The sequence below is a fragment of the Phalangium opilio genome, unplaced genomic scaffold, assembly GCF_054372755.1.
Source record: "Phalangium opilio isolate 3A_F unplaced genomic scaffold, DU_Popi_V2 ptg000070l_1, whole genome shotgun sequence".
Classification (NCBI taxonomy): domain Eukaryota; kingdom Metazoa; phylum Arthropoda; class Arachnida; order Opiliones; family Phalangiidae; genus Phalangium; species Phalangium opilio.
In genome coordinates, this window is record NW_028324182.1 from 3641017 (window position 1) to 3663366 (window position 22350).

The 22350-nt window shown below is 39.6% G+C and overlaps 1 protein-coding gene across 1 annotated transcript in view; it reads right to left on the bottom strand.

The window, feature by feature from the left end:
• The window catches only part of LOC149661132 (uncharacterized), a 174968-nt gene that overhangs the window by 4785 nt on the left and 147833 nt on the right, over positions 1-22350 (bottom strand). The window contains exons 11-17 of the mRNA XM_089842513.1: positions 19954-20063; positions 19742-19823; positions 19425-19606; positions 19098-19277; positions 928-1038; positions 621-722; positions 53-422 (exon numbers count right to left, since the gene is read on the bottom strand). Of these exons, the coding sequence (XP_089698639.1) occupies positions 53-422; positions 621-722; positions 928-1038; positions 19098-19277; positions 19425-19606; positions 19742-19823; positions 19954-20063 (1137 nt within the window). The remainder of the gene's footprint in view (positions 1-52; positions 423-620; positions 723-927; positions 1039-19097; positions 19278-19424; positions 19607-19741; positions 19824-19953; positions 20064-22350) is intronic.

The following is a 22350-nucleotide window of genomic DNA, read 5'->3' on the forward strand; positions in this document are numbered from 1 at the left end:
AAAATATGAAAAAAAACACTAGAGTCATTAAGGTATATATTTAAATATATACCTAAATTATCGGTGCGAGTCAACGCCGCCAGTCCAGCTGGCATGCGCTGGGCAATGACGTGGGGCGAGTTAGGATCGAGTAAAACGGTAGCGTCTGGTCGCGGCGGTTCCGGTAGCCTGCCCGTATTATAACCAACCAAGGCCGCTGTCCATCCCGATTCACCACCACCGTGACCGCGACCCAAGACACTCTTGACCCTTTTGATAGCCAGCGTTATCTTCTTTTGATGTCCTAGCTTGCGGATACCGATCTCTTCCAAATCTTCCCATTGAAGTTCCGTCACTTTCTCGATTGTTTCGTAGCCTTGTTGACACAAAGAATGGTAGTACTCCTCGAGGTGTAAAATGGATAACCATTCCAATAGTGTTTCCTGTTTCCCCAAGTAAATAAAAGCCCCCGACACTTAGTTAGATTAATATCCCTAATTTCTTTGTGTATATGTTTGAATTTTCCTTGTTTTGGTTTTGGGGTCAAGGGAAAATTGTGGGGGCAATTTAATAGCCGGAAACGATTGGAATAGATAATTGGGCGAGAAGGAGAAAATTGGAAACTTTGAAGGGTTATTTACCGGTTTATAGTCGGGTATGCCATCGGAAATGTTTAGTTTGGCAATTTCGGATTTCAATTTTCGACGGTGAGCCGGTTTGGTGATTCCGATAGCGGTCAAATCCTACGAGAAAAATAAAAGTTCGAGGGTCGAGAGTTATTTTATTTTTAAAGCACCGAGGCAGGCATTGAAGCATCGCCATGGGAGCGGCGGCTAGACGACCATGGCCGATAAAATGATATAGATAGAGATAGACCGTCCGTCCGTCCTCCGCTTATCGAGCGCCATGCTTTTTAATAAACGAAGCGATAATAAAAAGTTGAATAACCTCGGGTGTCATTCGAGAAATGGTCGGCATATCGTAACCCGCCTCCACAAATAGGGGAACGTATTCGTCGAAGTGAAGACTATTCAACCACGAACGTAGAATTTCACCATCCTAAAATGAGATTGAAAAGAAGGAGAGGCATAAATATAAATATATATATAAATTTCAATTTCACGACCTTATTTTGGTTGATATTTAAAGTATAGGAAATCGGGTACTTGTCGAGCTAACAAGTACGACCATAAGTTCATAAGATATGTTCCGTAAGTTTGTCACTGGCAGCGTGGGAAATAAGGCGGTGGCACAGTTTAAAAATTAAATCGGAGGAGGGTCAGTGGTCCACTTGACCACTAATAAAATTCAAGGGTAGCCAGAGTCCAGACATTGTCTCAGCTATTTTAATTATCCACTTCTTTAGTTTAGCAGACGACGCGCCCTGGTCAATGGTCATGGACCAGTTTATTTATTCCAGACCAGGGGGTCGCTGGCCCAATGTCCAGTTTTAAAAAAATCCTTATTTCCCACCCTGGTCACTGGTTAACTGCGATCTTGTCACGAAGTGGCATAGGTGAAACGTCATAGATTCTCGTATAGCGACGCCTGGTGAGACGCTGTCAAAGGCTTAGTACAGAATAAATAGGAATATGGAAGTCCTGCAAAATTAACCGAGTGTAGTCAATTCTCGCGTCGTTCTCGAACTAGCATTGCGAAGTGTAGTTAGTTTCATACTTATGCAACATAACTTATAAACTTATGATATGACCCTCGATGAAATAAGTTATTAGAGATGCGTTCCGAGTAAAACGTGAAAACAAATATTAATCAAAAGTCCTATGGGAGTAAACTGTCATACTTATGAATATTATGTTACTTATGATGTTATGAAAGACTCTCAAGAACATATATCTGAAAAATAAATCTTATTTCTAACAATAGTGACATTTTTATAGGCTTTTCTTAAGGTGCGGTTTTCTTTGCTTATGGGATAGGTCAGGGATATTTTTAAACTTTTAAATATTTAAGGAAATAGAATGCGGTGTAAAAATAAAGTTTATAATCACGGATCTAAATTCTTATTTCTCTCTTCTCTCTTATTCATTTAATAGGCTTAGCGAATAACTAAAATACCAACCCATAAACATTTTAAGGTACACCAGCCTAACAAGGAAAGACCTTTTATCCGATTGTCAAAACGTATATTTTACGTTTTTACGCGCTATTTCATCTCGAAAAATAAGCGAATATTTTCTTTTGAAAGTTTTCGAGTTGTTCATTTCGGGTTTTTCTCAACAGGTAGTTTACAAGATGAAGAAGAGAGAAGCCTTAAATATCCACTTAACTCTTCAACATACAAAGAAACGAGTTTCAATTATAAGCTGATTGAAAGCCACTTAAACTTGGTAAGTTACCGAACTAGAATGAGTTTGACGGATTACACAAATACAGCATTTCGACGACTTATAAAGTTCAATGTAATATTCTCATAACGAAATTTTCAAATAGACTTTATAAATAAATAAATAAATATGTTCAGAAGGAGATAATAGAAGAAGGATGACACTGTATCCTCTTACAACTTTAGTTGCGTAACATGATTCTTCCCAGGCTCATGCACCTTTTTCGTTTGCTCTCATGCTCATCAAACTTCAGATGGGCATCGCACCGTTCTAGGGTGAATTCTATAACTGTTAATTTGGTATACTAAATCCTCAGCAATCAACCCACAAACCTTGATTGTCTTGACGTGGGACAAAAACGCACAAGCCCATGCGCCTTGGCAATTAGTTAAGCGTTAATAGAGTAATGATGATGAGGGAACTATTTTCTGCGTATGTGATTGGGTTTAGTTACATATTCCGATGTAATCCACAAGCGCATGCGCCTTGGCAAATAGTTAAGCGATAATAATGACGTGGGAATTATTTATCGCGTATGTGATTGGGTTTAGTAACCTTGCTCCAAATATTCCGATGTAATCCACAAGAGCATGCGCCTTGGCAAATAGTTAAGCTATAATAATGATGTGGGAACTATTTACATGGCGTATGTGATTCGGTTCAGTAACCTTGCTATAATAAATGTTAAGGAATGTTGGGAAGAATCATTTTAAAATTACCCATCTTTGTGGTACACTTCTCTCGAAGAGAAGTATTCACTTCTGATATTTTCCTTAAAGCTCATATTTACACTTTCAAAAATTGATTTTAATTTCCTATCTTCAATTGTAATTTGAGATAATGATTTACGGAATAAAAATTCGGTAAGTTTCGGCTAAGTTGGATGACCTTGATTTTAAATTAAATTCAGGAATGAGGAGTAAAAGTGCTAATTATCTTCCTTCATTAATAATTATAATTAATATCGGGGTGTATAATTTTAATAAAACACTGGTTAAATTCTCGAATTCTCACCCAACCCACGACGATACCAAAAAAAAAATGATATCACATTCCTGTCGATATTTTCCGAAATAATAATTCTGGGTTAATTCCAAAAAAGGGGCATGGAAAAGGGAAACCAGTTTTGAAAGCTCTTTCACCTCAAATTTCAAAAGAACAACCTCCAAAAAAAAAAAGAACTGATCAACATACAGCTGTTAATAAACTTTCACAATTTCTAGGCGCGATAGGCCTACTTAATTTTCTTCACACCAAGAAATAAATTATGTATATATTCCAATCTATATCTTGCTATAAATTCAAATTTGAAAACTTTCTTTTCACATAAACTTCGTGTTAAATCCGAGAAAAAAGTCAGATGGTTTCAACGAAGGTACATCATTTTCAACCATAAGACAGACTTTAAAGGATCAAAAATATTTCTTCCCGTGATTTAGAATTTACATAAAAGTCACGTGATATAAGCCCGGGAGATGTCTAGGCAACTTGGCGCGTTCGGACAATTTTTTTACCTCTTTTTTTTACGCGATGTTCATAAATGGAAGTAAAAAGTTATGTTTTCGCACACTTAATTCGCTGAATTTCTTTAACTCTTCAATGGTTAAATACGAGCTAATTTCGGGAGCATTGGGGCCCAGTCAAAAATTTAAATTTCTTATGGAGAAAAACAGGATTTTTTTCCGGCCATGACTACTACTGTTACTACTACTACGGCTCGGGTCAAACTAAAGAGCCTCATCGTATTCGTATACTACGATGTGGCTAAAAAATGAGTTTTATATTAAAGCATAGGACTAAAATGCTCAAATTTTGGCCTAAACTATGTAGAAAAATCCCAAGAAAAAAAAATAACAAATTGGATATTACCAAGAAGTGATTATTAGGGAGAAGGTATAAGATGTCTAACTATTCGCTCGCCATAGTCCCAGTCCCCCTTTCAAAATACAAGGGGGGGAGGTAAAAGGAGGCTGGGCTACTTCGCTACACTCTCCTCAGTCGCAAAATACGTAATTTTCGTCATTCGCGCTGACGTGCAGTTTTCAAGAACCAATGAGATGCTGGTTGTAATATAGAGGCGGGGATTAACTTCGGACAGGCTACGTTTGGACTGGAGATAAAGAGCTGGAAATGTGGCGAATTTATACCTTCTCCCTAATAAACTAGATATCACTTCTTGATATTACTTTGAAAAGAGGAACTTAATTAAAATATAATATATAAAAACTCATGAGCGAGCTCCGCAATTTCGGTGCAGTCTACTCAAATGTGATCTCGATAAAAGAGCTAAATTTTTGATAAATCTGATGCTAAACTATATTAAAACTTCGACTAAGTCAAAAATATAATATGATATTATAGGACCTTTTATGAAATTATAGCATGATATAGGACAGGTTCAAAAATATAGCATTTTACAGTAATTATAGGACCGCTGGGCTCCCTGAAACAAAGAAAGATGGGAGATATGGCCTACATTTTTTTACACACTTTACTTCAACGAAAGAACTTCTAATTTTATATCATAAAATTGCCCAGGGGGATTTACATTATTCTCAATAAGGGGAACAAGATGGAAGCTTAGCTCTTTTATACGTATTCTCCATAGGATCCTCTTAGGATGAAAAAATCTGTTCTAAAAGCATTGGCCTTTACCGTTATTTTTCACGTTGAAAGTATAGCGAAACCAAGCCGAACAATGCCTTTCCGAAATCAAATTTAAATAACATTGCCACCCGCCTTTGAGTTTAATATAAGTTTATCTTGATACTGATTCTCTATCAGGGTTGCCAACAAAAGGGGTAAGAGTAAAAGGAGTAGGACAAATGGTGCGGCGCCGTTGTAGGTCGGCGCCAAAGGAGTTTCCATTTTAATGTAACGTCGATAAGAGGGGAGGGCAGGGGGGAAAGGGGGGGAGCGAAGGAATAAAAGGGTTATATATTTTATACAAGTTCTATCATAAGTTCGTAAGATATGTTCACCATAAGTTTGTAATGTCTGGTTACAAACTGGAGCTTGTAATGAAGTGACGTTGGTCATAGATGCGAGGTAAAGGCTTAGTACAAACTAAATAGGAAGATAGGACTACAAAACCGAGTGTAGTCAATTCTCGAACTAGCTCTCAGTAAGCTTCTAGCCGGAGCCTCCGAAATGAACTAGGCCCATGCGTGTCGCGGAGCGAGAATATTTTTTTAACCAATTTAGTTCGCCGTGGTTTTACGCTTGGGGGCGCTTATTTTACCGTAAAATAAACAAAGTTCAACCCCGTGACCCTGTCGACTGCTTAAGTATTTGGGCCAAGGTCGCGGATTGTAAGTATACGTTTATATTATTCTTACTGAATTATTTTAATTTAAATAATTTATTTTGTTGTCATCAATACAATCTAACCGAAAGATTCAATAAAAAGTGAATAGCCCAAAAACATTTACGTTAATATTAGGATGAAACTTTTCTCTATCATAAAAATTTTATGACTGACCCCTAAAATATCAACGATAATTTAAGGAAGACCCCTGTCACAACGGTAATATGAGCGCCATCTTGTACACATATATGGTGAAATATTTTCCTTAACAAACTGGATATTTCCCCACATAAAATTTGACATGCATGGGCTTCGTTCTAGCATTACGAAGTATAGGAAGAGTCATACTTATCACGTGACATATCTTATAAACTTATGGTTCTATCAAGAATAATATATACATAACGTAATATATTAAATTATAATGTTGCTCCTATTATTTTTTATTTATTTTTTTTTCTAGGGGGAATTTATATACCATCTTAGCGCCTTGGTGCTCGGAATAACTTTTACGTTTTTCCTAGTAAACCTCGGTATATATTTCTGGTCGTACCAACGTTCTAATAGACTATTATCTTCTCTACCTCTCACTCATTGCGGTGACTAATAGAAAACTTCTCTCTTTGTATTAGGTTACTGTGTAATGATACCTTTACTCGGACGTCATAAGGAAAACCTTCCATTACATATTGCGTTATCAAATTGAATCATATTCAATTAAGTGGAGGAAATTTCAAAATTAAATATAAGAGTATCTATTTTCCCGCATAAGCTGCAGATAGATGATAGAATGGGGGGGGGGGAACAAATACTTTATAGTCTGTAACTGCGGGCTACAGTCTGGCTTTGTTTGTCTAGGTCTTAGATAAGCGAGGGGATAATCACTCTCAACTTCTCCGCACATCGCTTACAGTAGGATGACCGCAAACCAAGCCACCATTAAACGTAGCCTAACCTAGCCTTGTCAAATTCAGGTTTTCTACGCATTGAAATACTCTTTGTAATCTAAAATATAAACAAAATTCGCGTGCATTTTATTTTGCATAACTACGAAAAAATTGCAAAAGAATTGGGATTTTTCAAATTTTAAAGGGCAATACGACAGGGTTGCCACAGAATTTTCAGAACCAAATTCCCTGACCTTTTTTCTGAGATTTTCCCTGACCTTTTTAGTCCGAAAGTGTACATGTTTACAGCACGTTTTAAGTGCTTATAATTAAATAAACTCTTTACATAAAGTTTTCCAACGTATTTGTTGCACCAAAATGAATAAGAAACATTTTAACTATAAATAACAGTCTAAGAGATTTTTTAAATGCGTTTACTTTATAAAAACAATTCTAGACATTTTTAAGGATTGCTCTAGAGTTTTCTGCGTTAAGAGAAAGATGAGGAGAAACTTTCATTACTCTTTCTATAAGAGACTTTATCCCTAGAAATTTTACCCACTAAAATCAAATTCCCTGACTTTGCCAGGTTTTCCCTGACCCGTGGCAACCCTGTACGATAAAGAGTATTTCTGATAACTCTGGTGTAAATTAAAGTGGATGTTCTTTGGGCGCAAGATTTTGAGTCGAAAATGTAACTTTATTGACATCTTGATGTCCTGAGGACTGTTGTCGAGTTAAGATTGGATGTAGTATTTTACGGATGACCCCTTATATTTAATAACGAAACTGATTTAGACGCAATGACTTCTAATTTAATTAAGGTATCATCCATCGCTAGGCTAAAATACACTCAAATCATACATAACTCGAAAACAGTGTCCCGGACGACAAAAATGGAGATAGAAAAGTTTCGACTCAAAATCGTGCACCCAATTTACGCCATGCAGACTTATTAGAAACACCCTGTATATAAGATAATTTTTGGAAACTCTTTCTACACTAAAAGACTATTATTACCCCGAATTTCTGGACTTTAACTTGCGCGCCAACTCATAACATACTCTATCTTAAAAAACAAAATGCGAGTCAATAATATTTCAATAAAACAAAGGCCTAAGCTTCGATAAAAACGCTTAATGCATTTACTGGGTTTCTATTTATAGCAGTAATAATGCACCATTGTAACAACATGATTCAAGCTTAAACATACTTAACGAAAACCCATTACTCAGTCAGACTGGCAAGCAGCCTATATAAAGTAAAAAGAGTGTACTTAGGTTCTCGAGTTGATAACACACGCAACTATATAGTACAAAGCCAAAAACCTCTACGGGAATAAAGCTTTCTTCGAAGTCCTCATTAGCGCGTGAAAAACAAAACTTAACTTCACACCTTATACATACTAACCACTCCGAAGTTGGGTTATAGGTATATAAGATCCGGGGTCAAATCGTCTTAGAAAAGAGAGGAGGGGGGAAGTAAGTATTATAAGGTTAAGTTGCGAGCTAGAGGGGCAGCTGTTGATACATCCAAGAGCACTCACTGTAGAGTGAGTGGATTGCAAGAAGGTGGTGGTAGCATGGTGGTGGAGAGAGAGAGAAATCGAAATAAAGGGGGTCGATTTTTACCTTACATCTGTGCATCCAACGTCCGAGAGGATCCCGTGTAGAGTGGGCAGGCGCCCAAGCGCGGCTCATGACAAAAAAAAGTCCGGCCGCGTAAAAGCACCGTAAAAGTTTTTCCCGGGCGCCAACGAGCGTCCGTCCGTCCACCGCGGTCAAAAGCGAGAAGAAGAAAACTATATTTTCCGATTAAGTCCTAATCCTCGATCACGCACTGGCCGCGGAGGCTCAAGAGCTTCGAAAAGGATGGACGGGGGTCAGCTGCTCGCCAAGTTCTTCATTAATCCGTCGTTGGTAGTAGCGGAAAGCGCGAGGCTGTTCGCCGGGCTTAAAGGCCAACAACAAATAACATCCCTGCCCCTGAGAGCCCGCATCTCCGGCGAGCTCCCGCGTAATACTGGACTGCCAAAAGAAAACCCTCACTTCCACCTTATTTCTTTTAGGGAAGGAAAAGGCGAAAAAAATTCCGCGAAAATAATAGCGAAAAACGTCGATTTATACGCTATACCGTAGGAGCCCGAGTACCCTGGCTTTATTTTTTCAAGGAATTTTATATTTTTTTACAGTTTCTTCGTTTGTCCCCTCCTCAGTGGCGTTTTCTTTCTGTTAAATCGAACGCGACGCTACAGATGAAATAATCCGGAACTGAATCTTTTTTCCAAAGGGGGGGGGGGTGGACTTTAGCGCGCGGCCTTATTGATTCCCGATTTTGGTTTATCACGAGCTATAGCTATAGAATAGGGCGGGAAAACATTTTCAACCCCCTTTTTACCGAACGTTATTAGGGATTTTTACGAATGGAGAGAGAGACAGAAACGTAGAAACCTTCCAAGTTTCTTTTTTTTATCCTCTCTGAATTTTAAACTAAAGTAGAAATAAATAGCTAGGAAGGAATACTCGATATTCCTGGGGGGGGGGACGGAATTGGCTGACGTATTTCCCTAGATTTAGTCACTTTCGCTTACTGAGTGAGAGGAGAAATATTTGAAAGAGGTTGCTTGCTGTTGGTGGTGGTGGTGGCGGCGCGCGCGTAAGTTGAGATTGAGAAAGTTCACCAGTCAGCAAACCATAAACTCTCTAAACTGAACTGGACCGTACCGTTCTGTTCCGTACGTCGCGCGGGAAAGCCAACGCTACACTCTGCAAACGACGCGAGAGATTCGAAGCACGCACACCATAGCTAGCACGCGGATTCAGCACAGCGCGCGCGCTCCACGCCACGACGACGTCCACGAGTCATCAGCTGCCACGGCGGAACACGAGCGAAACTCGCTTCCCTCCCCTCTCTCCTTTTTAACTCTCCTCCCCCTTTATTTCCCCGCGTTTTCCAGCCCCCCCACTCACGTGTCCATTTCCCTTTCTCTAGTATAACCAAAACTTTCCCCATCCCCTCCGTTACGTTCTCCGAAAATGCTCTCGCTCTTCCCATAGAGAATATGGGAGTCTATCCATTCCTAGCTAGCTCGAGATCCGAACCGAGTCTTCGGAATAGAGCAGGCTGAGCAGCTATAGCGCGTTTTATAGGTTTAAGGCCCTATGTCTATGAGGGAAGCCCAAGTTCACAGTGGGTGAATAGGAAAGGAAAGATGTTTTTCTATTCTTTATACGCAGCATCCTCCGGAGAAGTGAAAAGAGATGCTAGCTAAAAGAGAATCGCCCGATTGGACAGACCGTTCGCTACGGCAGCTCGGCTACGTAGGAGAGAAAAGCTAAAACTGCTAAACTAGAGAGAATGGATCTTTTCCTCTCCCTCTGTCTCTGCAGGCATATTCGCATCTATGCTAAAAGGACTGGAAGAGAATAGAGCCCCATTTCGCGCCCGCTTTTTTCTTTTTTTAGTAACAAAAGAAGATCCCCTACATCCCTGGCTTCCCCAGCTGATTCTCTTATTGGTTCATGCCCAAAATGTACGGTATAAGCAGAAGTAAAATGAGACTAGAAGTAAAGAGCTCTAGCATTGGTAATAGATCCTGGCACTAGTGAATAAATTTGAGGATTTTATGCCGCTTCCATCGCGCCTACACTCGAGAGAGAGAGAAAAATTGGTCGAGTTCCAAAAACATTTCCTACCCCCTTCCCCTCAACCTAAAGCGGCGGAACACGGACGAAGCGGGTGCTTGAATCTAGTTCGGCCGTCTACCGCCGTGAGCGTCTCACGTTTTGGAGGGAAAATTCAGAAACCGGCACCAGAGGGCCAACCGTTGGTGTGTTATCAAGAATATTCACTTTCGCCAAGTGAAGAATTTGGTTACCTCGATACTTCTAGTCCCTTATCCTACTTCTGGTATAAGGGACCGATTTAGGAAAGCGAGGAAGGCACACAGGCAGCGAGTAGGGAGTTTGGTAACGCAAGTGGCAAAAAAGGCGCGCCACTTTCCCGCGCGCGCGCTAATGTTTCTGACATTAACTTACGCGTTGTTTTACGTAACTCCCTCTTGTACTTTGTAATAGGTACATTTTCTTTACAGGCCTATTTTTTTGGTGTCTAGAATATTTAGACCTAATGGTTGTAAAAATTCAGACTGTGGATATACTGTATATTTTTTTTTCTGCGCATGGAAAAGTCAAAAAAAAAAAACCGCCCTTGTGTTTCGTCTTTAGGAGGGTTAAAGAAAACACGCCCAATATATATTACGATTTATACTATGAGTGTAAGGCACGGCAACCAAGGAAAAACTATTAAGAGGTTTTTTTAAGGGAAGCTACGAAGAAAGTGAAAGAAGAAGAAGAAGAAGAAGAAGAAAAAAAACTTTAAAAAGAAATTTAAAAAATTTAAAAGATACCTCAAAAAATATATGAAATTACATCGTAAAATGTAAGGCCTCGTTTAATAAATTTAACGCTAAGCCCTAAACCAAAAAAAAAATTGGGATTCTATATACGCAATTTTGAAGGGACACCGAACGCTATAAGAAATAAATTTAGCCGCCACGTTTTTGCTTCAAAACTAACATAATTGTCTGTTAAGACTAGATCAGTTATCTCTCACTTATAAATAAATTCCGTGTACATTTCGCTACTCCTTACAGGAAAGTTCAGGTAGCATAACATTATCCCAAGAAGCGATATCTAGTTTACTAGGGAGAAGGTATAAATTCGCCACATTTCTAGGTTTATCTCCAGTTCAAACTTAGGTCCGGAGTTAATCCCCGCCGCCTCTAAACTACAACCAGCATCTCATTGGTTCTTGAAAAACTGTGTACGTCAGCGCGACGCGAATGATGAAAATTACGCATTTTCCGACTGAGGAGAGCGTAGCGAAATAGCCCGGCCTCTCTCCTTTTACGCCCCCCCCTTGTATTTTGAAAGGGGGACTGGGACTAAGGCGCGCGAACGCTTAGACATCTTATACCTTCTCCCTAGTAAACTAGATATCACTTCTTGATTAGACGGCCTTTTTCTAAATATAAAAGAAATAATATTAAGAAATAAATTATCTCTTATTACAAAATAATTAGCTTTTAATTAGTTTTAAAAGCGAGGATTACTGTGCGGGCATGGGTTTAGTGGCGTCTGCTAACCAGAACCTCTTACGAGTCTTACCCCGTCCCCTACCTTACCCTGACCTCTCGCAGCCTGTGAGAATTCAACCAATCGCGTAGGAGTAAGAGGTCTGGCTGGTAGACGCAACTAAATCACAATAATCCTCTTTTTTAAGACTAATTAAATGATAATTATTTTGCAACAAGAGACCATTTATTTTTATATTTAATATTTGATTCCTTTTATATTTAGAAAGAGGCAATTCTTTTAAGGTGCAATATTATGTTACCTTTAAGGCGAGGTTACGTTAGTTAAATAGAATACTCAAAGAATATTCATCCATAGGAAAGGGGGGCAGGGGGAAGAAATCATTTTTCCAATAATTTTATGGAGATTGGGGCCCAAGAAGAGAAAGTGAGAGATAGTGAATGTTTTGGGTTTGAAAAATTGAAGAAAAGAGTAAGAATAAGAAGGGCGGCTTTCAACACCATGGAATCACCACCACCACCACCAAGAACCAGCCTATAATAATAGATGACCCCTTTTTGTTCGAAAGATGGACTCGCCGACCTAGAGGTCACCCGATTCATCCATTTACGTAATTTTACTCTCAGGAATAAAGAGAGGAAAATAGGGAGATAGGAAAAAAAAGGGATCGAACATTTGTGGTAGAAAAATCTATTTGAAATTAAACGGGAGACCTCTTGACCATTAGAAAAATTTCAAGATTACTTTAGTATCCATCCCCTTACACAGTTCGAGAAGGGGTCACCCCCCCCCCTTTCTTACAAGTAGAGAGAGTGGGGGGTGGAGAAAAGCCAACCATTTCTAAGATAAAGCGTGCATGCTCTGGGCCCTTTTAAGGTTAGGTTAGGGCAGGCAGAAGTAAGATGAGACTAGAAGTACTGAGCTAACCAAATTCTGAATTCACTTGGCGAAAGTGAATATTCTTGATAACACACCAACACTTGGCCCTCTAGTAGCCGTTTCAGAACTTCCCCTCCAAAACGTGAGACGCTCGCGGTGGTAGACGGCCAAACTAGATTCAAACACCCGCGTCCGTGTTCGGCGGCTTTAGGTTGAGGGGAAAGGGGTAGGAAATTTTTTGGAACTCGACCAATTTTTTTCTCTGTAGTGTAGGCGCAGGGATGGAAGCGGCATAAAATCCTCAAATTTGTTCACTAGTGCCAGGATCTACTATATCCCAATGCTAGAGCTCTTTACTTCTAGTCTCACCTTACTTCTGGTTAGGGTTAGATGGGGGAAGCATATTTTTCAACAGTTATTAAATGCCAATTTGACTGCACCCTAGTGACCAAGGACTGGCGACGACGCTATAGTATACGTTCCGCGTTGGCTCTTTAACGCCTAATTAAGGAAGGCATTAGGAGCCTAGGAACAGACATAAGCTTCTTCTGCCAAGGCTTAACTTTCACTTATTTTTACTCGTCGTCTTTTGCTGAAAGAGGCACAATCTTCTTTCCTCTCTTTGGTGGCCCTTTTAAATACCATCAAAGTCTTTCTTTAAAAAAAAAGTAAAAACTTTGTCCCTTTCCTTCCTTCTTTAAAAGTAACAAAGCTTACAAATGACCCTTCTAACGTCATCCCAAGAAAAAGTAATTTTAAATTTTTCGTCCTAGGCTGCATGGAGTATAAAGGAATTGTAATTAATTGTTTTTCTCTTCCTGGTTCCGAAATAAAATGGGATGAGATTTTAAAATATATTTTCAATGGAAAGTTTAAATTAGGGTTTGGATATGAAATTTCTTTCCTTATTCTTGAAAAAAACAAAGTTTCTTCTGATATTTAAGGGTAACTTTATCTTTTAAAATTAGGTATTAACAGAAGGGGATATTAGAAAAAGGATGACACTCTGTATCCTCTTAATACTTAAGTTATGTAACATGATTCTTCACAGGCTCACCCTTGTTTTGTTTGCTCTCCAACTCATCAAACTTAATTCAGATGGGCATCGCACCGTGCTAGGGTGAATTCTATAACTGTTTGGTATTTACTAAAATCCTTAGCAATCAACCCACAAACTTTGATTGTCTTCACGTGGGACAAAAACGCACAAGCGCATGCGCCTGGCCAAATATTTAAGCTTTAATGAGTAATGATGAGGGAACTATTTACATGGCGTATGTGATTGGGTTTAGTAACCTTGCTATAATAAATGTTAATTCTGATGTTGGGAAGAATCATGTTACAATTACCCCATCGCTTTGAGCGGTACACTTCTCTCGAAGAGAAGTATTATTTACTTCTGGTATTAACAAGAAATAACTCCAGGGTTCGTAATAAAGTTTTGGAATGAAATTCCCTGACTCTACCAGGAAATTTTTCCTGACCATATTCCATGAATTCCCCTTACAATTTGGAATTAAATTTATCTATTAAAATTCAGAACCAGCGAAACGAGCTCCAGGATATCGTGGCACCCAAAAATCTCATATTTTCTGATCATGCTGATACTGATATCCTGACTTCCAATTTACCTGATTTTAACCCTAAAAAATATTTTCCCCTGACCTTTTGAACCCATTTTCAATCTCTGAACTTCAGTCTAGAGAGGCCAAGTCTTCTGGGAGTCAAGTTAATCAAGTAATAGTACGGATGCAAAGTGCATGAACTACTAGCATTTCTCTAAATACAATCTCTTAAGTCTTAACTCCTTCAGTAACAGAGGAAGGGCAAAAATCTTCTAAATAAGCCTAAGTTCCCCATAAAAAGTTCAAAGGTCAGTATAAAAAAAATAGGAGAATATTACGAATTTCCTAAACTAAACTAAAAAATAAAGCCTAAAAGTCCGATGCTGTAGTACAGTTAGTCCCACACCCACGCGTAACATTGTCGCCCCATACATAATGTTGTTACGGTTTTATACAGGCCGCAAAACATAATAACAGTCGTCATTCGCCAACCAGAACCTCAAAAACTTGGGAAAGAAATAAAGAAAAAAAAAACCCAAACAAGATCCTTTAAAAAATAAAAAGCCATAGCACAAATCGACCTAGCGTTTATAAAAACTCTCTCGAGGGTCTCTTTCCTTTTTTGTCCCAATCTTCCATAGAGTTTCGTACTTATATAACCCACGAAGTAGGAGAGGGGGGAAAAATGATGAAAAGACTTTGGAATAGTACGTCATCACCAATAGAGGGTGTAGGGACAATCCCGCCCGGACTGATGGTTATGAAGAGTAAGGAGGGCGGAACAAACCGATATTTTGCCTCTCTAAAGCGAGCAATTTTTTATATTTAACAGTCCCAAGAAGGATTTATTCACTACTCCATAGAATATTGAACAAGGTAGTCACCGTTTACCCCAAAAAAATGGGCAGAGTAACGCCTCGCATCTCCTGGCTTTGGGGGTGCTTTTGCAACAAAGTATATTGTACAATCATAATAGGGGACAGAGCTGAGCATGACGTTGCCTTATATGGGACTGAAATTACTCTATTTATGACGGGAGCACAACAACTGGGTAAAAGACATTCGGGTGAGGACAATTGGGTGTCCTTAAATTGGGTGAGCGACAACGGGTTGGCAATGAAATCAACAGAGCCTCGGCGAAAAAAAATTTGTTTTGTAATAATACATACTTCTTAAAAACCATAAAATTTGGATGGTCAAAATTTTATGTTCTGTGAGGTCAGGTCAGATCAGGGTAGGTTTAGTCTTTCACGAAACCTTTATGGATTTTCAACAAATTTGTACTTAAAAAATCTATTTACCCAATTGACATCCTGTCGGTTTCAATGCCACCGAATTAAGGCCCACCCAATTTCAAATTCTCCCAATTGTCGGCCACCAAATTTTCAGCCCTCCAAATTGTGGACGCACAGTCGTCGTTACCCGGTTGTCGTAGACCCATTCGTGGAAGTTACGAATAAATTCACGTAGCTATCCAAACATACCAAGAGTCGTCTACAGGGAGTTTGAAAAGAGGAGTTGGCTTTTTATATCCATATGGCACGCGCAAAATGGTGATTACTCTTGATAAAGGACCGTGTCTACCGCCGCTACAACCGTCCTCAACCCTCTTGTACAGGGTCTCTCTATACTGAGATCTTTAAAGGCTGGATTACCAATAGATGATAGAGATTAGGACCGCGATAGACGTAACAAAACGATTGAAAAAGGTACGAATATTGCCCACACTAATCCCTAACTATAGTTCCTCCGAATGGTTGTTTGTTTCGCTCCCTTACTTGGGTCGTGGAAAAATGGTGGGGAGAGATGTTCGGTGGTTAACTTTGTTACTCGCTTTGGCGACATGTTAAGCCTAAAGTTTCTCTCTCTCTTTTCTCCCACTTCTCTCTTCCATTTCTAAGTGGAGGGATTCCCGCCGATGGAACACGATGAAGCTTTAACCAACCCAACTTAACCCAAAGCTTTGGGCATGATTGCGTAAAACGGTCGGAGGTCCAATGGGCCATCCAAAAATATATAGGCTTCCGCGCTAGTGCCCTGGCATTAGGGACCAACCAAATAACCCACGGAGTCTGAATCTTGTTTAACAAGATTTAGGGTTAGGCTTAGCTACTTTTCTTGTAAATTTAGGGTTATTCCTTTCAAACAAGGCTGGAGGGTAAAGACGCAACCGAGGCTTAGGTCGGGACTTCAGACTCTAAAATTCGTAGAAGTGTTCCAACTAAACGGGCTAGATCGTGACTCAGCCTGTTGGCAAGGCTTAAATGAGGTTTAAATTGACAAGGCTTAACAACTGTTCAAGTAAATTTAGCGTTATTTCCTGATTTCAGTAAGGTTAAAGACAAGAACCTTCGTTTAACCCGAGGTAGAAGTCTTCAGATAGATGGTTTTAAAGCCTATACGTAACGAGGTCAAATGAAATGGGAGTTTAGGTCTCCATTAAACTTTATTGAAATGGAAGAAAGTACGCCTACTTATAGTTTAAAGATTAAAATTCCCTTTTGGTTCGGGAAAATAAGAGAAAACTGGCTGCAATTTAAACATAAGTTCATACGATACATTCCATAAGTTTGTCCCTGGTTATTGAGAGCTTGTCATGAAGTGACCTAGATCATAGATTCTCGTAAAACGACGCCTGGTGAGGCTCTGTCAAAGGCTTAGTACAGACTAAATAGGGAGATGGACTGCAAAACCAAGCGTAGTCAATCAATTCTCGCGTTGTTCTCGAACCAAAGAGAATATACCAAGAGGAGCAGAAAGTCTAGCCTTTCACAAGGCTTTTGGAGTAACTAGATCAGGTTTTTGTTGATTGGCTAAGAAGCGATGCCTTTCATTGGTTAAATTATGTCGGCTGCTTATTTTTGGTGGTGGCAAAATGTTGATCTCTGGGTTGACCGTTGACGTACGTACAAACAACTTTGTACAAAAAGGTAATTTTTAAGCAGACGACACGGTCACGTAAACAACCGGAACCAGTTTCCCCAAATTCAGAGCCGGTCCCTATTTACAAAGTTTCTGCTCCTCTTTGCTAGAACTAGCTCTAGCTGTTAGTCTCAAGCATGCATTACAAAGTATAACTAACGTCATACTTATGGAACATATCACTTATATAAACTTATGGTTTAAATAATATAATATATATGAAAATATCGGATTACAATACGATTACGTGAAAAGAACGAAAAGTGAAAAAGAGAATAGAAAAGTAAGAAGAAGAAGAAGAAAGATGAAAAAACAATAGAGAGAGAGAGAATAATAAAAGAAAAATAGGGGGTCACCTTCCGGTTAAGTTACTCTATAGCTAGCCTGGCATTGTCGTTGCTTCTTTCAACTCGCCAAAATTAAGGCAAAATAGTTCTACAGGACTTGCATGTACGAAATCGGAGCTGCTTTTATACACTTTACAAGGAGAAAGGATGTAGGCGCTGCATGAAGAGATGGATTCCAATCACGTTCAAAGTTTGCACCAGAGAAAAAAGGATTCCAGAGGGAGAAAATGTACACGAAGAATTCACTTAAATTTGCTCGTGAATACGAAATACTAAGCTAGAGACCGGCTTTCAGGTTACAGAAATGTTCACTATAGAAAACCAAACTAGCAGAGAGCCAAGCCAAAAATTTAGATTCCTTATAGGAAAAATTTAATTTTTTCTTTTTTGGAATTATGGGTAGGATTTTATAGGAGGAAAAATCACGGGTTTATATAGGAAAATACTGGACTGAAAATGCTTAAATATGTAGAAAAATCTCCAAAAATTAACAAATTGGAACTTAATTAAATTATAATATATAAAAAATCCCAAATCCTTCGAAGCGAGCTCCGCAATTTCGGTGTCTAGTCAAATATAATCCAGGTAAAAGAGCTAATATTGATCAATTAGATGCTAAACTATACGTAAACTTGGACTAAAGGTGGAATTCATGAACGTCGGATGCAACGCAACTTAGTACAGGCGAAGGCAGGGCGTCGTGCGCAAACATCCTGCCTTTTGCGCACGACGAACTACCTTCGCCTGTACTAAGTTGCGTTGCGTCCGACGTTCATGAATTCCACCTTAAGTCAAAAATAAAGGATATTATAGGAGCTTCCATGAAATTATAGGATAATATAGGACAGGTTCAAAAATATAGGATTTTATAGGAATAATAGGACCGTTGGGCTCACTGCCAAAGCTATAACGTTTCGATAGACATTAATTTCCAAACTAAACAAAACCATTCAAAATTCATAGGAGAATTATCTCAAATAAATTCATGGAGGATCAAAAGGCCAAGGGACATAATGTTGAAACTGAAACCTAATTATTATTCCAGTGGTTCTTCCCCCCCCCCTCACCCCCCTCAACCAAAGGGGGGGGAAGAAAAGGAGAGTGAGAGAAAACATGAAAAGCGAACTAAAGAAAGAAAATCTTACTTAGGGTTGGTTGGTGCGTGCCAGAAAATATCAATTACTAACTTTTTATTTCAGTCTTTGTTTGGACCTTGTTACTTAAAAACTTAAAAAAGTGGTCCATAGCACCGAGGTTTTCGAGAGCTTTCAAGAAAGTAAACTGTTCATTTTCAGAAATGTTTTAAGAAGTTCCTTAAGTGAATAATGGATGTTGAAGAGATTCTGACTTTTTTTTCATCTTCAGTGTATTTTTTTTAAAAAAAGGTCGCGGCTTGTTTCTGGGCCCGTTGGTTTCTCAAGTAACAGATTGAAATTTAGTTCCACGATATCGTATGTATGAAACCCTCACACTAGTGTAAATATTTGCTAAGTTAATTGAACTTTATATTAACGATGTTTAATTAAAGGTCAAAATTAACGCCAAGGAGTTATTGATCAATTGGGCTTGAAATTTCGAATGGGTGGTCCAATTGGGACAGTACTACCATGAGAAAAATATAAACCCTCCCTTGTCTTAAATTTCAATTAGATCTTCGTAACAATTTATTGCAAGCAATTTCTGTACAGCCTTGGATCTAACACGTTGATTGGCATGTATAAGATCGGTTCTTACGCATACTACACCGAGATGAAAGCAAAATGTACTCACCGGAAGTCCGTGTAAAACCATCTCGGCAACATTGGCGCAAACGGATATGACGTTACAGTCGTCCATTATTCTATCAGCGCTACCCAAAGACGAACTGGAACTATGATAACTTCGTCGATGACCAGCAGGGTCAAAATTCGTTGTCCATCCTCCACCCATAGGAATGCTCCCGGAACGTCCCTGAAGAAGAAAAATAGGAAACATTCATTTCCTCTTCCTGTAGATAACATCGTGATCAATTTTGAAGGAAGCGAACCCACAAATTGGGAACGAGCTAGGAACTAGTATTATTAGACGTAACAAAGACGTAAAAATCCCCCTACTTACTTTTCCAACGGACGCTCGACCACTGTCCAAACTAGTATTGCTGTTCCGGGCAGCGTCGTTCGACCCTTGTAAGCCCCCGCTACCGACAATGGGTCCTTCAATGACGCTAACGGGGCTGGGAGTTATGACGTCGATACCCTGGTCTTCGGAGGAAGCCGGGGTCACGGCCCCCGAACCGAAACCTAAAAACAGACAGCGGGAGACTTTCATCAATACATTGCGGGCGGACAATTCTAATTGGTTTCGATCCCAAGAATCGTAATCTGGAAATTTAGGCTTAACAATGAAGGCCAAAAATTGGAAGGCGACTGGCTTACCGAGTATTCTGTTGGTATCTTTGACTGGGGTACTTGGAGAGCTACCAGGCCTCGGGTGAACCAGCACGCGGGTACGGTAACTCTGTTATTTGAATAAATAGAAAAAGCTTCGGGTTAATCCTAGCTCGGATAGGGAAAAGAGTTTGGCCTCTTTCCTCTTTGCCTTCATGGCTAAAAGAGTTAGAAAACGATAAGGAGGAGGGTGAACGCACCAGGTGTCCATCGGCGGGTGGAAAACTGAAAACGCTTTGAGGTCGGGTCGGTGACGACAACTGCGTGGCTTGACGGTGAGCGACGGCGTAAGCCTCGGCTTCCGATGGAACTGAAGATAGAAAATAAACAACGGAAACGTTACGTAAACAACTTCTATAGAAAATATACCAAAAAAAAAAATAACAACTCGAGATTGAGTTATTTATAACTTAAATGGGGCTTGTAATAATTCCAATTCCGTCTGTATATCAAACATTATTACGAATAAACATTTACATTTGCTATCTGCCGGATTGACTGTTTGAAATTAGGCTTAGCGCTAGCACATATTTCATAAAACTAGGTTAGTTAACCTATAACCTTTTCCAAAAAGGAAAAAAATTATTTCTGTCAAAGACACTCGATGGGACTGAAGATTTTTTTGGAATGCGAAAAAAAAATTACAAACGTCAAGCTTTGAAAATGAAATTATAGGTTTCTCTAAATTAACATCCTATGGTTTGAGAAAAGGTTCTGGAAGGCGCCGTCAGAACTATCTGAAAAGACAATAGAATAATTTGATAGGAGGGGTTCATTTAGGTGGAACATATCTTCGCGTCGATGATTAGGAGATTTTTAATTAGTGATGACGTAATTAGTAGAATCGTTCAAGCGAAACGAATCTGGGGAATGAGAGGATCATGCTTGCAGATAAAAAATGTTTCGTGTCATATTTTCTTAGCTTTTTACCTCGAAGATTTCCCCGAAGCCCAAGCCCGCGAGTATTCAGTTTGACGATATATTTCCCTGCCCTTGACTGCAGTCCAAACTAAAGCTAAGATTAGTACCAGGGCTTCAAGGTATGTCCCATTTTCCCTCCTCCCGAGACCATCACCATCCCTGGATATAACTCGCCCAATCCGTCGATCCTAAAGGTCATTCGTGCTCGCATTATCGCGATCGTGCCCTGTTTTATGGAGCTGTAGTCTAAAAAGAAGGGATGGCAGGATATATTTCCCGACTTACACACTCCAAGAGGTGGAACACTTTATTCAGGCCTTAAGAGTATATAATACTTAGCGAGAAGTGTACCACAAAGCGAGCGAGATCATTGTAACATGATTCTTCCCAACATCAGAACATTTTTGGAACAAGGTTACTAAACCGAATCACATACGCGATAAATAGTTCCATAGCGCTTAACTATTTGCCAAGGCGCATGCGCTTGTGGAAGACAATCAAGGTTTGTGGGTTGATTGCAGAGGATATAGTAACAAACGATTATACAATTCACCCGCACGGTGCGTTGCCCATCTGAAGTTTGATGAGTAGGAGAGCAAACAAAATGGTTAGCCAGCTGCATGGGAAGAATCATAAGAGGATGTAGAGTGTCATCCTTCTTCTATTATCCCCTTCTGTTATTAGGGATGTTCTTCAAAGTATAAGGTTTCCGGCAAGTGTCGCACACCTCGCGAAAAACGGGACATAGTGGAAGAGGTAGGGATCAGGCTCGGACACCAGACAGTACTAGCTCCTCTATCGCAAAGAGTCTACTCGTGAAACTTCGAAATACGTTATTGAATGGGCAGTCTAATGAAGACTTCTTGGACAAGTCAAGCTAAATAATGTCTTCCTTAATTAGATATGTACGTCTCTATCCGAGCGAGGGTCGTATCGTACACCATTCGCCTCCAAATGAAAAGAGAAGGCTTCGTGGTGGCCGCCGCCTATATTTTTCCTAGCAACGACAAGGGACAGGGGTCAAGGATTTCGTGACCTCTGGATCTACGTAGAACTCCCGCAGTAACCTATAGTTTATTTTGTCTTTAGAAAATAGAGAGAGACGATATCTACGTAATGTATACAGGGTGTTTATGATAAGTCTGGCATAAATTACGAATGATGTTCTAGTTTGGATGATTTAATCGAAAATGTGTCCGGTTCATTGTTTTCGAGTTGAGATTGGTCAAACTATTTTACGGATGACCCCTTAAATTTAATTAAGAAACTAAAAGACAATTTATAATTTAATTAAGGGGTCATCCCTAAAACACACTCATGAAATCATAACTCGAAAATAGTGTCCCTTGTGGCAAAATGGAGATAGAAGTTACACTTTTGACTTCGGTATCGCTAACGATCCCCTCGGGGCACCGGGCGACACCCCGTTGTATCTAGCCTTCCACCCGGGTGGGGGACTACCGGGTGGTGACCTTTTACTTGCCCCCTTACTCGTGGGATTCCCATGGATAAATTAAATCAAAACAACTCTAACACTACCAAACCTACGGTGCAGGGGTCTGCTCAAGGCAGAACCCACACTGATACCACTTCACAAGGGCTTGTATCCAGCGATACTCGTGACGATTTATCGGTGCGTGTGTCTGGCAAGCCCTCGAAAAGTACCTTGCGTCGTC